Source organism: Corvus brachyrhynchos, unplaced genomic scaffold, assembly GCF_000691975.1.
Source record: "Corvus brachyrhynchos isolate BGI_N302 unplaced genomic scaffold, ASM69197v1 scaffold229, whole genome shotgun sequence".
NCBI classification, from domain to species: Eukaryota; Metazoa; Chordata; class Aves; order Passeriformes; family Corvidae; genus Corvus; species Corvus brachyrhynchos.
Genome location: NW_008240042.1, coordinates 3,741,505 through 3,758,241, shown reverse-complemented (window position 1 = coordinate 3,758,241; position 16,737 = coordinate 3,741,505). Strand labels below are relative to the sequence as shown.

At 39.7% G+C, this 16,737-nt stretch overlaps 1 protein-coding gene across 8 annotated transcripts in view; it reads left to right on the top strand.

The window, feature by feature from the left end:
• Positions 1-16,064, top strand: part of MAPK10 (mitogen-activated protein kinase 10) — a 150,636-nt gene extending 134,572 nt beyond the window's left edge. For 7 of the 8 annotated variants that reach the window (XM_008641285.2, XM_017744185.1, XM_017744189.1 and 4 more), the window contains 3 exons: positions 2,607-2,670; positions 3,133-3,210; positions 8,663-16,064. In XM_008641285.2, coding sequence (XP_008639507.2) covers positions 2,607-2,670; positions 3,133-3,210; positions 8,663-8,805 — 285 coding nt within the window. In that variant the 3' untranslated portion in view covers positions 8,806-16,064. Of the gene's footprint in view, positions 1-2,606; positions 2,671-3,132; positions 3,211-8,657 lie in introns of all 8 variants that reach the window. The other variant, XM_017744186.1, reaches the window with a different exon arrangement.
• The last annotated feature ends 673 nt before the right edge of the window (positions 16,065-16,737 follow it).

Genomic DNA, 16,737 nt, shown 5'->3' with positions numbered 1-16,737 from the left:
ATAACTTCTTGAAATAGTTTTGCTATTCTCAGCTCATTTCTGTGCCTTGAATCAGTGAAAAGATGAGGGCTCAGGGAATTTTGGTGGGAAAGCTTCACTTCTCCAAGTGTGAAGTGCTGGCCTGGCCTCTCAGCAGAGCTCCATTCAACTATGCTCTGCACAGGCTTTAGAGGTTACAGATCCTGCCTCTATGAAGAGCAGGGATATAGTCCTGTCACTGTCCTTCTGAATGTTTGTTACCCTTGGCTCTCTCATGCCTGCCAAGAGCTGTGTTTATAGCTGTTGGTTCTGCTAACTCACAAGTAAAAGCCTGCAGTGCAAACACTGGTAGAGCAGTAGAATGCTGTGCAGGTGCAGCTTCTGGCACCCTGCAGTGTGCAAGGGACACTTTGGTTGCTCTCCATTATTTGACTCCATAGGAAAACAAGAGCTTGGTAATGAGTAGGATTATTCTGGGCTCTGTCCCTGGAAAATGCCTTTGCTTCCAGAATGTGTTAATCCAGGCAATGATTACTGCTGATTTTCTTGTTGCCTATTAGCCAATTACCCCAGCTTAAGATGCAGCTGAAATAAATTAGAAGAGAAATAAGCAAAAGATTCTGTGGTTGTGTGAATTGAGAACAGGTATGTGCCTCTGACCACTTGTTCCTTTTGATTCTGCAATTTGTGTTTGGGAAGTAGTGAAGGAATCTATCCTCTTATTTCTGTCTGGGAAAAATACAAGTTTTTCTATGGAAGGTATAAAAAGAGTATTTATACTTGGTAGAAGGAATTTTACCCCCACCTATGCTTTTTGTAGGCCTCTCCCCGAAGCTTTTAGAAAGAAAAGTACTTTCAGGCTATTCTTGTCCAACTTGGTTTGCCTGTTTCCTTTGCACCTGGCAGAGAAGAGGTGGTTCTCTCACTGTGATTCAGCTGCAGCTCAGACAAATGCCTCCCCTGCTGCTCCTGCAAATTCCTAGCCCCCTAATTTCCTTGACTTGGCCGGCTTTTTCTGCTTTTCCCAGTAGGAAATGCATGCTCCACAGCTGGCTGAGTGGCTAAGCAGGAGCCCAGCAGGCTCAACTGGAGGAGTGGAGCTTACTTATCACACCCCACTGGTCAGTGGTGAGGATCACCTGTACTCTTGTAGCATCCACCTCTCTGACAATACCGTCAGCAGGAACACAGACTGCCCAAAGAGGTTGCACTGATCTTGGTGGCATCAAGGTCTGCTGGAAAGGACTGAGAAGCGTTGTTATGATGAATAAGAGAACAGCTGCAATGGTCTGGGACTCAGACTCTTACAGGGTTATGTCTTACTTTGCTGATATAACAAAACCTCTGGTACCCCTGCTGAGCCCTCACACTCACTTTAACTCATGGCATGTGTTTTTCCCCAGCACCTTCTCAGGTATGAGACTTGGCAACCTATGACTTCACCTAATTCCCTTATATTTAGCCCTGATACAGATGTCACTCTGAGGAAGCTTCCCTTCTTTCCAGTGGACTTGTCCAGTTCGGCTATCAAGTCATTTTCCTGATCCATATCATGTCACTGAGCTATTACTTTTTCAGTTGTATTTGTAGCATGCAAATGGCTTAATGGAATGATGGAGTTAGAGTCCTGAGAGAAAATTTCTAAATTCTTAGTGATTCAAGAAAACAGCTTGGCACATGTGCATTTAATAGGAGGATGTTTTGAAAGGGACATGTCCGCAAGTTGAAAGTCAGAGGAAATACATATGAGCTAGAAAAGTGTTATGGATCTTGTTTCCATCTTCATTAGATAGTCTTACCTCAGATGCTGGAGCTCCTTGGTAGAAGGAAGGAAGGGGGAGTCTTCTGCCTTTCCTGGCTGCTGTATTTGACAGCCAACAGCAGGAGAGGCAATGAACACATGGCTTAGTTGCCCAATGACAGCAGGTGTTCAGGCTCCGGAAACTCTAGGTGCCTTTGTTTCAGTAAATTCCAGGATCTGCCAGTTCTGTGACATTCCCATCAACTAAAAGAAACACAATTTAGAAAACAAAACAAAAAAAAAACCCCAACAACAACAAAAAACAACAACAACAACAACAAAACCACCAAGAAATCTTTCTGTCCAAAGTTACTTAAACATACTGGAAAATCCGGGAATTTGGAATATGGATTAGAAACTGTGGCAGGGAGACTTACTTAAAAATAAGAGTTATTTTGGGAAGTCTGTATAGCAGCAAATCTAACGAGCAACTTAAAAATTAATATGTTAATATTACTACTAATTAATCAAGACTGGTATTTGCTTGGTATTCTGACATTACTTCTCTGCTGGTGCAAATGATTTGTGTGTGGAGTTTCTGGGCTCAGTACAAGCACAATGACATTGTTGACCTGGGTTTTATTTCAACTGCAGCTATGCCTCCTGTTTAAGAAAGGAAAACAGAGAAGAATGTTTATTTCTTCTACAAAAAGAGTTGACTTCTGGAAGTGTTAATTCCTTTAATATTCAAATGTGCTTCATTTGTTTTTGCAGGTACAGGATCGACTGTAAAGAGGGAGAAGAGAAATTATCTATTAATTAATTACTCCTAATTATTTACAATATAAGAGAAAATGGGCTAAAGAGCTTTGTTTCTTTCCTGCAGCCTCCTCCTCAGATATACGATAAACAGCTGGATGAAAGGGAACATACAATCGAGGAATGGAAAGGTAATTGCAGTTTAGAATCACATGGGAAGGGGCATTTTAGTGGCAAAATAGCAAAAACATAGCAAAAATATAGAAAATGTTCTGAGGGCTATCATTATCTACATAGGTTTGTGTTAACACAGGAGGTGTGGATTCCAGTGCTTCACGGCAATCTGAGGATATCATCTGGAGAACAGAATTCTTTTCAGCAGGGCAATGCATAAGAATTTTAGCCACAGTAAAAGCAGCTCTATTACTGTGCTGCTTCTCCTCTAGATAGTGCAGCACTAAACAATTCTTGTGCTCTGGTTGAATCCCATTTGTCTCAATTCAGCTCCAAAAGGAGATGAGAGGAGGGGAATGGAAGAGGGAAGTCTTAGGCAGGTAGAGCTGGGGCAGGGCTGCAGCACTGTGTGGTAGTTGCTTTGTTCCTGATCACAGGCACTGGCCGCTGTCAGTAACTGTCACAATTCTCTCTTCCAGAACTCATCTACAAAGAAGTAATGAATTCTGAAGAAAAGACTAAAAATGGCGTAGTAAAAGGACAGCCTTCTCCTTCAGGTACTCAGCCCCATTGAATAACTTTGATGTGTGTTCTGTACTGGCAAAGAGAGAATAGAGATTGCTGAAGCACTTAAGCTACACTTGCAGTTATGCAGACCAATTAAGAAGTTTTTATGAAACCCAGTGCTTCTGATGGGTTGACCTTTAATAATTGCACTCCAGTGTCATGGTAATACTTAAGAAATGGTCTTCTTGCTATTTGAGAGATAGTTGTCCTGGTATTGTCTGTGATTACAGATTATATTCCTGTGAGTGCAGAGGTTTCTCTCACACTAACATTTTCATACTGCTTATGGGTGGATAACTGAACCAATACTTTGCTAGTTGAAATAAGCAAAATTGGTGATGTTAACACATATTAATCTGTTGGACACACAACGCTGCACACCTGCCCCCCAGCCCAGCCCCATGTAGGTGTCTGGTACTAATCTGGTAGTCTATCGTCTCAGAAGTCCAAGCACATTAGAACAGCTGGCTGACAAGGTTTGATGACACTTCAGTGAGAAGGGTGTCAACCACTGACTCTTAAAGTCCTGTCACCAAAAAAATCACAAATAACTTTTGCTGAGGAAAATTCACATCAGCAGTCTTTTCACAGGAATGCAAACTGTGACTGCTGACATATAGAAATACTTGTGAAGGTACACTTTCACTGGAAGACTTGAAGTGCCCAGATTTTGAGTACAGTGTTCCAGCAGTATTTATGGGTAAAACTGCCTTTCCTCAAACTGTAATCATTTAACTCAGTGTTCTCTGTATATTTTCAGAGATTTTTTTTTTTTTTTTTTTGTGTTCTTATTTCTTGCTGCTGAGCTAAGGTAATGTACAAGAATGCATCACTAGTAACTGACAGGACAAGGGGAAACACAGCAGCAATGGAGGAAGGTAATAAAGTGCTGGGTGGTGATATTGGAGCATGAGCCCTGCACCTGGATTTTGACATGGATGAAGTAATACTTTGGAAACAGTTCACTGTGTTCTTGCCAAGTAGCAGACAAAGTAAAGAGCTTGCAGATTTAATTTACCAAACTACAGTGCCACCACTGAAAAGAAATCTGGGGCCCTAAAAATTATCTGATAAATCCTCATTCCTAAATTTTTCTCCCTTGCAGAATTGTGTTTGCAGGCTGATTTATGATCAAGAAACACTGTAGTTGCTTGTTTCACGAATTAAGTGCCATGGGATTTCTTTATGTATTTCATATTCTGGCTTTGCTATGTGGAAGTTTTTTATTGTTTATGTAAAACATTTTCAAACATACAGAATTGTCATTTTTTTACCCGTATTTCTTCTGCTGTTTCCCTTTGACTGTTTTTTGAATGTAAGGCACCAACAAGTTCAGCAGTTATTTAAAAACTGCTCTCAGATGAGGCTGTTTCATGGAACAGTAGATTTCCTGTTTTCCTTCACTTTGTATGCCTGATTTAAATCTTCAGCTGAATGAAATACTGGAAGAAAGAGGTAAAACACCAGTTCTGAGCATAAGGAAAATGAGAGAGACTCTACACACACATGACTCATTGGCTGGTGTTCTTGGCAAGAATTCAGAAAGCTGAGATTTAGTGCTCTATCAATAATCATAGCAAGCTGGAGATTAGTTTCCATGATTACTTGATCAGAGTTTTGGGGGAGACTGCTGAAGCTGACAGCACAAGGGATAATAATTGCCCATTGACAGAGCCACTTAGAGTGCCAGTGTCTTGCTGACTTCGGCAAGGGAAGACATGCAGGCAATCAGTGTGATTGATAAAGCAAGCTTCGTTTATTGGTAATACAAAGGCACTTACATAGTGTGAGTATACATGCTTGTCAGTTCTTGATTGGTTTAAACTTATGAAAGCGCATTCTTGTTTCTACATAATTGCGTTAGATAAAAGACTACATTGGCAAGCTTCTACTATTTATGTTTTAACTTGAGAAATCAAAGTTCTTCCTCCCCTCTCATGGTCAGTACATCTTATCAGCACAGCACTGTACCTCCTTAAAACTCCCTTTTGGTTCTCAGGCTTGTTTCTCATGCAGGCATTTTCTCATGCAGGCATTTTCTCATGCAGGCATTTGCTTGTACAGCTCTTTTATTGATCTGTACCCTACAGCTCTATCAATGATCCATGTCCCTGATCCTCTAACCATTCTTCAACACCAGTGTATCAGGGTGTCAATCTCTTGTTGCATGAAGAATTGGTTAGTACAACATATATGCTTGGAAACTCAAGTACCTGCCCCTCATGCTTATGTCCAATGAACAAAATCAACAGTGTCAAAAATCATTCCAAGCAGAGGCTACTTCTACCTGTCCAAAACAGATGTTTCTGTTATTATCAAACAGCAGTATTTTCAAAAAACGTTTAATACAAGGCTGTAGATTATTTAGAACTAAACTTACATTCTGCCCATACTATCTAACCTTCTCTCACACTATCCTCTAGCCTTCAATACCCAGCTGCAGTTTCATACATAACATTTTCAACTGTCTTGTCCTTTCTGGGTATGGAATATAGTAAATAGCACAGATCCTAGTGCAGCTTATTTTTAGTGCTCCCTTTCTGGGTGAAAATGGATCTTTTATTCTTATTTTCCTGGCTTTTACTTGCTGTCTGATTTGGAGAGTTTTGGTGCCATCACCCAGGAACTAATGGACACCTTTACTAGCCCTCTTCTGTCACATGCAGACTCTAAATTAAGCAGCTGATGGATTTGACAAGCACTGTGACACTTGATACCAAGAGTTGCTATTTACACAATTTGTGAGAAGCTGAGCAGTTCCCCAAGAGACACACTGGGCTTTTTTTGGAAACAGCAAAAGCTGCAGTTCTCCTTTCAGTTTTTTTACTCCCAAATCTGCATCACTTCACAGCTGAAGTCTCAGAGGCACTTCCATTGGTGCTATTTAATGGCACTTCCCAGGACCCCTCTGAGGAAGGAGTCCCTTCTTTACAGCACACGAGCTGATGTGTGCCTTAAAAGAGAAGCTGTCAAGTCAATGGCAGAGCCAGGAACAGATCCCAGGGGCTGTTTCTCACCTGCTCTAACCTTTAGCACTTTCCTCAATCTTGCAGCCAGTGAGAAGCTTCCTGTCAAACAGCAACTTCATAAATGGGGCTCTTTTTCTCTTTTGAGTGCACCTCTGTCATATTTGCATTGTCTCACCTGGCACACATCCATCCAGGAGCAAGCTACTGTAGCACCAGGCAGGTGCTGAGCACAGCAAATGGAGCATTCCTTACTGAGTAGGACAGATCTGTTTGGGCTTCTGAGTGTTACTGCCCAAGTGCTGCTTTTTGCTGCTGAACTCTCTAATTCTGTCATTAAGGTTTAGTGTAGTTTCACTTATTTTTGTGGATACTCTGTGAGTCTGGGTGCTTTGGGGCTGCAACAGCAACTATCACATCTGTGTGTTGTGTCATGTGGAATTGTGCTGAAATCTAGGAATAGCCATAAAAATGCACTTTCCAGAAACTTATGGGCTGCACTGATACTTGCTGAGAAGAGCATAGCAGGGTTTATTGAATTCAGTGGTGCTGAATCAGACAGAGTGTAACAAAATCTTCACCTGTACAATTTCTGCAGCTACTTCTTCAGCTATTTTGCCTAGCTGAGTGCACATTCATCAAAGAAAGCTGCACAGCAAGAGATTGATCAAAAGTTGATTGAACCTACTGGAATTCTTTCCATTTGATTCCTAGGACAGTATCCATGACTTAATGGCAGGCTTCTGCCCAGCATGGTAAACATTTAGAAAGGTAATATATTTTTTAGTCATTAAAATAAATGAATTCAGTCGTATTTTGACTACACATGGATGAATGCACTTGTCTTGACTGATTAATATTTTCATAAAATGCCACATGATTAAATAACATGTAAACATGAAGTAACAGTACTGTACTGGATGATGAGGTACATGTAAATAACCCTTTGAAAAACATGTTTTCTGGCAGAGAGAATGGATGATTGCTGTCTGCAGTCACCAGTCAGACTTTGTTAAGATTGCTCAGTCTTTTTGCAGCACTTACAAAATTAACTATTTTATTTTCCAAATGTACCAGGACAGTAAATTAATTTAAGGTTGGTTCTGATGCCATAGTGTACTACTAGAACAGCAGAAAGCAGTTCCCATCTGGAGCTCTGAATGTGAGCGTATTTGTCTCTGTTTTGTGCATATTTACAGCGGATGTGTATAAAGGGAAGAAAAAGTTGAGGAATATAGAATAGTGGTTGGAGGTATGGTATGGTGGGTTGTTTTCTCAAAGTAAAGTTTTTATTGCAAACTGGAAGGTGACAGAAATCCTTTCCTTTTGCCCATAGCATCATGTATTTTGCCTAGGCGGTAGAGATAGCTATTAATCTCTGTATTAGGAATATATGAGTTTTGTAGTTTTACTAGATAATAGATGTTCATTTCTAGCCATTTGGTGGAAATCAAAGTCTGTAAAAGTTGGCTGTTAAAACATTTCAGACAGAAGAATGAAATGGCATCTATCTGCAGAACAAAGACCTGTGTCACCTGACTAGCTGTAATTTCCAGCTATGCAAAATCATACAAAATTACACATTTTATTGTCATGTATTTAATGGAAATTAATGTATTCCTCTCAAACTGAAGTCAGTGATAATTTTGGTGTAAAGAGCACAAAAAAATGCCTGAAAGTTCAGTGGAAAAAAAATACCAATCAAACAGGTTTTTGCTACTCTGAGAATTTTGGTTTGAGCTGCGGTTAATGGGCAGTAACAGCTGAGCAGTCGTAGGTGCATGATAAATACATTATGGCTCTGTATTCGTCATTCAGTTGTCTGAATTTATTGGACAGATAATTTCTGATAATATTCACGGATGTGATAAACGTTCAGTTGCATTAAGGATAATCTCAGGAAGGTTCATTCTTCATTTCATAAAGTCAAAGTGATTTTTTGCATAATATCTGGTACCATCGTAATTTCAGAGAGGCAAGGAAAACTTGGATGTACAAAAATACAGTTGCAGCTGAAATCCTGGGCTTAGTCCCCTAGTCCTTAGCTAAGAGAAAGAAACCACTCTGCATTGCCACTGGGTGATTTGATCCCACCCACTATTAGACTGCCAATAAGAAAACTGGAATTTTATTAAAAGAAAATGTAGGAATAGGTTGAGTCTGGTTTTGTTTTGATCACACATTGTATGATCCTATCATACCTCTGACTGTTGGGTGTTTTGGAGCTCCAAGAAGGCTAGAATGAAGCGGGGTGACAAAGACTGTATGAGCTATAACTTTTCAAAGCAGACTGTTGAGGGAGAGAAGATATTTAAGATATTTAATACTACTGAATGCCTAAAGTTTGTATGGCCCACTTTCTGCCACTGTGTAAAATGGTCTGTGTACCACAAGGTAAGAACCCTTTGCTTTCTAACGCGCGACACATTCTGGGGTTTCGGGTTTAATCACGTTGGTGTTCGTTTTCGTAGCACAGGTGCAGCAGTGAACAGCAGTGAGAGCCTCCCTCCATCCTCATCTGTCAACGACATCTCATCCATGTCCACGGATCAAACCCTGGCGTCTGACACGGACAGCAGCCTGGAAGCTTCTGCGGCACCCCTTGGTTGTTGCAGGTGACTAGCCGCCTGCCTGCGAAACCCAGCGTTCTTCAGAGGATGATGGAACCTAGGAGGAAAAATTATGGGAGCTAAGAGATGAAAAGAAAGAGAAATAAAATACAAAGATTTAAGTCAAACAAACAAACAAACAAATCTTTTCAGCCTGCTTCTCCTACAGAGTTATGTAATGCAGCTAAGCTCAAGTGTATATTTAACTTATAGTTGCTCTGCTTTGGTCTTCTTCCAGTGATGCTTACTGGGGGGGAAGAGAAAAAAAGGAACTGAAGAAATCCTTTTTTTTACCCCCCTCCCCACAAGATGTAAAATGAATGGCTGCAAAACCAGCAACCTGCAACTGTCTTTTCCACAGTGGCATGACAAGGTGTGCAGTGGCCACGCTCCACCATACGAGTGTGTGTCTGCCTTCACTCTCTGCTCTGCCGCCTGCCCGGTGAGGCAGACAGGGATCTCCACGCATTCTTCCTCATACACAAACAGCACATACACGCACATGCCAACAGCATCCTGGCAGTGCATGCAGCTGTGTGCCTGCACATCTGCATAGGCACTTAGTGTGCACTCCACAACTATAAATGGCCCAATCCAGGCGAACTGCTTATCTACATATGGGGTATTACAGTACATATTCTGTCTGTTTCCTCATTGATGAGGTTGCATATACTGTATGAGGACTTGTGGAAGTGTAAATAACCACACAGAACTGTGGCTCCCTCAGACACTTGAAGATGTAGCACCAAATTTCTGCTGAGAGTTGTATATATATTTTGAAATAACAACCAGTTTTATTGAAAGAAGAAGCTGCAGAGCTTCATAGAAAAATGTTAGTTTGTGAATGTTAAGACTTGTTGTTCTGATTTTTAGAGCAGATATGCCAAGCTGAGACTGGGTTAGAAGGAAGCACAGGTATCTTTGCAAGCTACAGGGAACAAGAATGAAGGGTTTTTATGCACGTCTGAGCCCAGAAAGGTATCAGTAAGCAACTTTTTCTGTCAATGTAAAGTGAGTTATCATCTTAGGTCATAGTTAGGCTCGCTATTTTGAATTATATGTATGTTTGTAAATTAGAGGCTATGACAGGGTTGGGGAATGAGCAGATTATGATCAAAAGGACATGCACCAACTTGTTTTTATTTTATGTCTAGATCTTTATTAAGTTAGATAGAGAAAGGATATTTGCAGCCTACTCCCTCTCAGTGTGTGTTTGCAGCTTAGAGGTTGTTTTCCCTTTTCATCATTCCCTTGCAGGCACTTCTGCTACTCAGAGAAAAGGCCTTCTCTGGGTGCTTTGGCTGTTCATTTCCTCATGACAAATCATTGGACTCCCCAGGAAGTTTTAGCATCTGTGTTACATGGAAAAGAACCACAGAGTGCATATAGTTTTCCTATATTCTAAGTAACAGCCAAAGTTACCAATCAGCTCGTGCGCTGGGCTGGAAGGGTCGTGGCCAGGGGTCTTGGGCAGTTTGGACAAGTTCTGAAGAACCCAACAGTGACTGAATATCAAATTGAATTTGCCAGGTAATAAAACAGAGGATTTCCCATGGTAAGTAACAGCAAGTGTTTTTACTAGAGAATGACAAAACTCCACACAGAATGTCAGAACAACTGAGTATTTTTCCAGCCAAAACAGCAATTGGCATTTTCCACTGCAAGGTTATTGTTATCTGAGTTGGAAATTAACTAAAATCCGAGTCATCTGTCCTTTTACCAAAATGTGCCATGTAAACTGAAATGAGCTAAATCCTACTCTAATGCTTTTCCAAATGTCAGAGAGAGAAACTGTTTAGAGTATGTTAGTGGATATTTTAAATTCACTAATTCTTTTGTATTTAAAACTCTACCAAAATAGGGCTGTTCCATTGGGTGGTTTACAAGCCTGCCATTCTGTGGTAGGAAAAAAAATTGAGTATCAAGTCAGATTTTGTTCAAGGGGAAGAAAGGGAAGAAAAAAACTTCTCTCCAGGCTGGGGAGGAGGGGAGATAAAAATTAAGAGGATATAAAATAAAATCAGACTTGGTAAGTCTGAGCTGTATCAGAATTGCTGTAGCAAGTGGGACTTTTTCCCTGGTTATATTTTTGGTAGATTTTTATCAATTTTTTTTTTTTTGAGAATAAAATTAGGTTGTTAATGTTCTAAAAACTCAGAGCAGTAATTTTAAAAGCAATAATTTACAACTGCTAAATATATTTAGCAATATTCTCTCTTAAGCCATGAAACATCATGTCATTATTGAGTGATGTAAGTCTCACTCCAAAGCCAATGATCATAATAGTATTGAAAGGTTAACAGCAAAGCTCTGTAGGTATGTAGGCAATAACACCAAGGGTGACTTCTTAGCAATAATTAAATATATCACCTCCAGATTTAATTCACTATAGATACATATTAATAATATTCAGGTAACTAGTATCTACATTCCTTAGTGTGCACCATCTGGGTGTGTTATTTAAACAAAACTGAGCTAAGTCTCATCGAGGCAAAGCTGTGTGTAAGAGAAACTGCAAAAATATCACCAGTGTAGACTGTAGAACCTTGGAGTAATCCCAGTTCATTACCAGTGATATTATGGAGATGTGGTAGAGGCAATAGCAGAGAAGCCATTTATAGTAGATGGAGACTTGTAGACCTCCCATGTTTCATCTCTTGAAGCCAAAAACCATACTCTTAGTCCCATGGTATAATTCAGTCTTGTTTGGGTTCATGAGTGCTGGGTGGAGAAGCAGTCACCACAGAAGGTGTCCTTTGATCGGCGCTGAACGGACTCACAACACAGGAGTTGCACAGCTTTATTTCCTGACTCTGCTAAGCACCAGTGCTTGTTCAAACATCTCATGGAGGCTGTAGGATGCTTACAAAACTTTAACTAGCGTGTGCTTATGTCCTTTGCTCAGCAGTGATCGACATCAGCATGTGCTTAAGTGCCTTGCTGAAATGGGGCCTAAAAGAATTACTGCATCTCTTTTTGTCCTCAAATTAGTCTCCTTCATGAGAAGCTCTGTCTGGGGGAGGAGACTTGGAGCTGTCCACATTGGACACTAGAAAAACAAGCCATCAATGAAGAAAAGCATTAGTTCTTTACAATTCTGGTCCTTGCATGTCCAAAACAAAGTAGCAACCATCAAGCAGGAATAGCATCCTTTGTTTTGCTTTGTAGCAGGAATTCAGTGCTGTCAGATGATACCTTACAACAACACATCTACTCTTGAATACAGGATCAAAGTGATGATGTTCTGAGGCTGTCTTAAGGGAAACCACTTTTTTTTCCTGATTCTAGAAGTTTTGATACCACCTTCTTCAAGTCTGTTCCACTTTATTCCAAAATTTTGTTCAGCTTGATAGATGCTTTCCTTAATTTTGCCATTGATCTTTTAAACCTACTTCTGCTTAACATGTTACTAAATATAGTACTTTGGTGACAATTTTCACTTAATTCTCTGAGGTTTGCAGTTGTAAGCATTATTGCCACCACTGCAGAAGTGAAGGAAATTGGGAAGCCAAAGATCTATGACAGATGTTCCAGAGGTATTTAGGCACTAAAGGGGCAATCAGAGAGCCTGTGCCAGAAGTGGCATAGCTTACATCATCCTGAATGGCAGCTGGACATCTTGGCATTTCTGAAAATATGCTTAAGAGCCTCTTGGTATCATAAGTGCCTCAATACCCAAGGAAATTCTGTCACAAGTGGCTCACCTAAGTCATAGGCATCAGCAGGGTGAGGAGAATGGCAGGAGTATTAACTCTCAGTGACTGCTCAGAGCACTAGCTGCATTGAGATGGTAGAGAGGAAAGTTGCTGCAAAACATCCCTGCTTCTTTTTCAGATGGAGAACTAGTCAGAACAGCTCTTAAAAGACCCTTCCTCCATTTTCTTTCTCACTGCTGAGTTTAAATGAGGATGAGGTATTGATTTACTACAAGTTGATGGAAGGTTATGTATGTTTTCAGTCAAAAATTTTTGGTAATTTTTGCAAACAGTCTTCAGATACTGGCTTGGTAGCTGGAATAGTATCTTGTGAGTTTGGACTATATTCCATTACAATATATCTTCAGAGAGTTCAGATATTTGAGTTGGTCACAGTGATTTATGTGAATTGTATTATGGTTGATATTCCCCCCTCCCATCTAGAATTCCATGGCACAAATAGATCCATGAATCATAGCAAGCTTGCATTACATAAAACAGACTTAAATTGGAATGCAAATACAGTAGTGTCTCAAAAAAACAAAAACAAAAACAAAAACAAAAACAAAAACAAACCAAAACCAAAGCTACAGAAAGCCTGATCAGGTTTTCTAAGCCCTAATGCACTGATGGTTTTCTCTGGAAATCACCAGTTCCTGCACAGCATTGGCCTCCGTAGGTTACACAAGACAGATGATCATGTCACTATGTGACTCTTCCAAATTTATAAGCAATTTGGTTCATATATATTGCTTTATCTTCATATATATTGCTTTACCTTCTAAGCCTGGGATAACAATACTGAAGAAATCAGACCTGTTGCAGTGCCTTTTGGGCATTTCCCAAAGTAGTGCTACTTAACTGTGTCAGATTGTATTCTAAGTTTGTCAGTAAGCACCAGTGATTTTTTTTTTACCAACTCATTTTCTCATGAAAAACATGCTAATAGTAACTTTCAGAACTGCCTGAGAGAGTCACTTTCAGGAAATCCCCCAAATTTTTTACTAAAAAAGTGTTTTGAATATGCTGAAATTATTATAAAATGGAATTGGAGTATTTTAATTCAAAATAATTTCTAGTAACCGATGCTAGCTTATATATATTGCAAGCTTCACAGTATTTGAAAGGATCAAAAACTATTTTAGTTTCAGATCTATTTATTTCTATTCATTTAGATCTATTTATATTTCTTCCTTCATGCTTATTGAGAGTTTAAAAATTTTTGTTCATTCAAACATGCAAAAACAACCAAACAAGGCATTTTGCAACAAACTCTGTGCTTCCAGGGAGAGCAATATGAGAGAAAACCTGCAGGGAACAATTAGTTTTCTTTCAAAAGTCTGATCTAGTGGTTCAATTTAAGTTTAGGCTTTTCTTTTTCTTTGCTTCTGTATGGGTGTGCAGGAAAGAGAGGGTGTACATTGGATTTTTAGAATATCTGTTCCACTCATGCTTGATCCAGGTTCTCAGTGTGGATAAAGAGAGGAACTGTGACATAACCACACATCTTCAAGAATCTGATGGCTGTGCTTATTTGAACTTCCACCACTTTACAAAGAACACAGTTAACTAATTGCAAGCTCAAGGTGATTTTTTTCACACACCAACACACACACACACACAAAAGAAAATCATTGTGCAGTAGGTTTGAATATTATATGGATACGTAATGTCTTAATTAGTAAGATGCTTGGGGGATGCAGGGGAATGGTGAATGTGTCATCTTCACCAATGAGCTGGAAAACAGACCTGTCCAGTGGAATTTAGTGGAAACTGCTTAGTGTATTAGGAACTTGCCAGTGTGGCCTGAGTTTTTTTCATTTTTGTTGTTGGTTTGGGTTTATTTAATCAACTATTGATTGCAAGAAGTGAAAGGTTTAACTTAATGCATGTTCAGGCTCATTGACATGTGGCAAGTTTGAGTTTTAAAGAGAGTTTGATTCGACAAAAGAATGTTGAAAAACTTCAACTGAGGCTAATGGTGCCTTTTCACTTGAGAGGGAAAAGCTGAAAAGCACATATTGAAGGAAGACACAGTCAATTTGGGAAATAAATGTATCCTTACCATGCTTATCATTTCAGACAGGTCTCTTTTGCTAATTTTCACTGAACAGGGCCATTCTTGTCTTCTGGAAAGCAAGATATTTATAATGTAAATAGTTGTATGGATTTATTTTTTTCCTTCCTCTGTAACTAATATGTAATAATCCAACATGCTATTTCTGTTAAAATCTTTTACAATAAGGCCGCTGTTTGCCTAAATGTGGTTGACCTCTGACCTTCTCCTGAATCAGTCACATGCTGATAAAGGAGGGTGCTGGAAGTTTCAGTGTACATATAGAATCATGTATATTTAGTAAATTGGGTAAGTGGGACTTATGGCCAGTATACATTAAGCCACAACAGTAACAAAGCTCCAGATCTTAACTAGCAAAAACAACTGTTCACCTTGCCATGTCCATCCTGTAATAAGATCTAAGTTGCACCTGCCTGTAGTTCTGCATGATCAGACTTCAAAGTATAACTAACAAGATCTGTAATGTATCAGTGTTGATAAACGTAGATGTAAACAAAAAGAAACCAAAAAAAAAAAGAGAAAAAAAAAGAAAAAAAAAAGAAAAACTAAATAACTTGACCAACAAAAGAAAATCAACAACAGCAACAGCTCAGTATCAAGACTGGAAGATGAGACATGTCTGATTTTGTTGCGCAGTTATAACTGAAAAGAACAACCGGTGTCAGTCAGCATAAATGGACTACAGTACAGCATTTGTTAAGGAACCGACATTATTTCCATACTGTTTTGTTCTTACCCTGTTTACTTTGAGTATCTGTTGTTCCCTATGTGTGGCACAGGGGAGAACAGGGCCTCGGTGATCAGTGTTTTATGGGTCAATGTCGCATTAATGATTTCCGATTTCTGTTTGTTTAGCAATTACTGACTAAGATGGGACTCTCATGTTCTCCCATGTGTCAAAAGGAATCCTGTCAGAGCTTCCTCATGAGGATACTCTTCTCACTGCTGTCTTGACTCCTGTCAGTTGAATGACTTTGCAGTGTTCCCAGGAAAGAGCACAATGCAGCAGAGGCAGCAACCCAGGGCTCCACTGCAGGCGCGTTGTGCGTTGTACTTTCACAGGGGCCCAAAGTCACTCAGGGACAGGACTCAATTGAAATATGGTATGTACTCTATGCATGACGCCTATATTACACCTTTATGACCTTATAGTGGTAAAACTGTTGATCTTCACAGATGTGGATTTGGACCATCTTTTTTTTTGGAGGAAAACTGTCCTTATCCTAAAACCACTCGCTCCTATCCAGAGCAGCTAAATGGAAGTTAAAGAGGTGCAAGGGCCTTCTCGGGACCGTGCCCATGGGTGAATTTCATGCTGTTTGAATGTGATCTTGCCAAAAAGCCTGTATGTCTAGCAGGGGAGACTGTGACTGTCCTATAAGGAGTGTTTGTGTTGTTTACTTTAAAACAAGCTTTGCTAATTAAAGTAGTGTATTCCGGAGTCTATTTGAATGGCATGAAGGGTATCAATGAAGAAGGTGGAAAGTATGCTGCTTACAGCTCTCCTGGCTTCTTGTTTCTTTTCCTTCAGCCCTCTCTAGGGGACACAGATAAAGCTGTAAACACATGGATGTTGCCAGGATTACTGAATTCAGTGCTGCTTTGGGTGGGCTTCATTTACGAAGCATTTACAGCACTACAGAAACGTAAGGGTATCTTAAGACACGTAAGACTCAGACATTTTGTCTTTGAGTAGCTTTGTAGTCTATTCCTCTGGCTGACTGCCTAAAAGTATTGGAGGGGGTGGGGGAGATGTCGTTCCAACACGACTGGACAGAATTAAGAATATCTGCCAAGTAAAACCTAGTCCCTCTGCCATCTTTTCCCCCCCTCAAAAAATGTAAACCAAAATCAAGCCAACAATAACAAACACAGAAGAAAAACAAACAAAAAAACCAATGCCCAAACCCCCATACCAAATTCAGAGTTACTATTTGGAGACTGATTTTTCACAAAACACACTTGAACACACTTCACCCTAGATGAAAAAAAGAACAAATAGCAGAGAGGTGCTCTCATTTGGAAAAGATTGCTGATTTTTTAATTCTTGCACAAGCTATCTATGTCCATTCCAAGCAAATCAAACCATAATAACAAAGGACATTTTTGTATTTGGATTTATCATGTATAGAGATGAAAATTAAAATCACAAACAGCTTTCTGCCAAAAC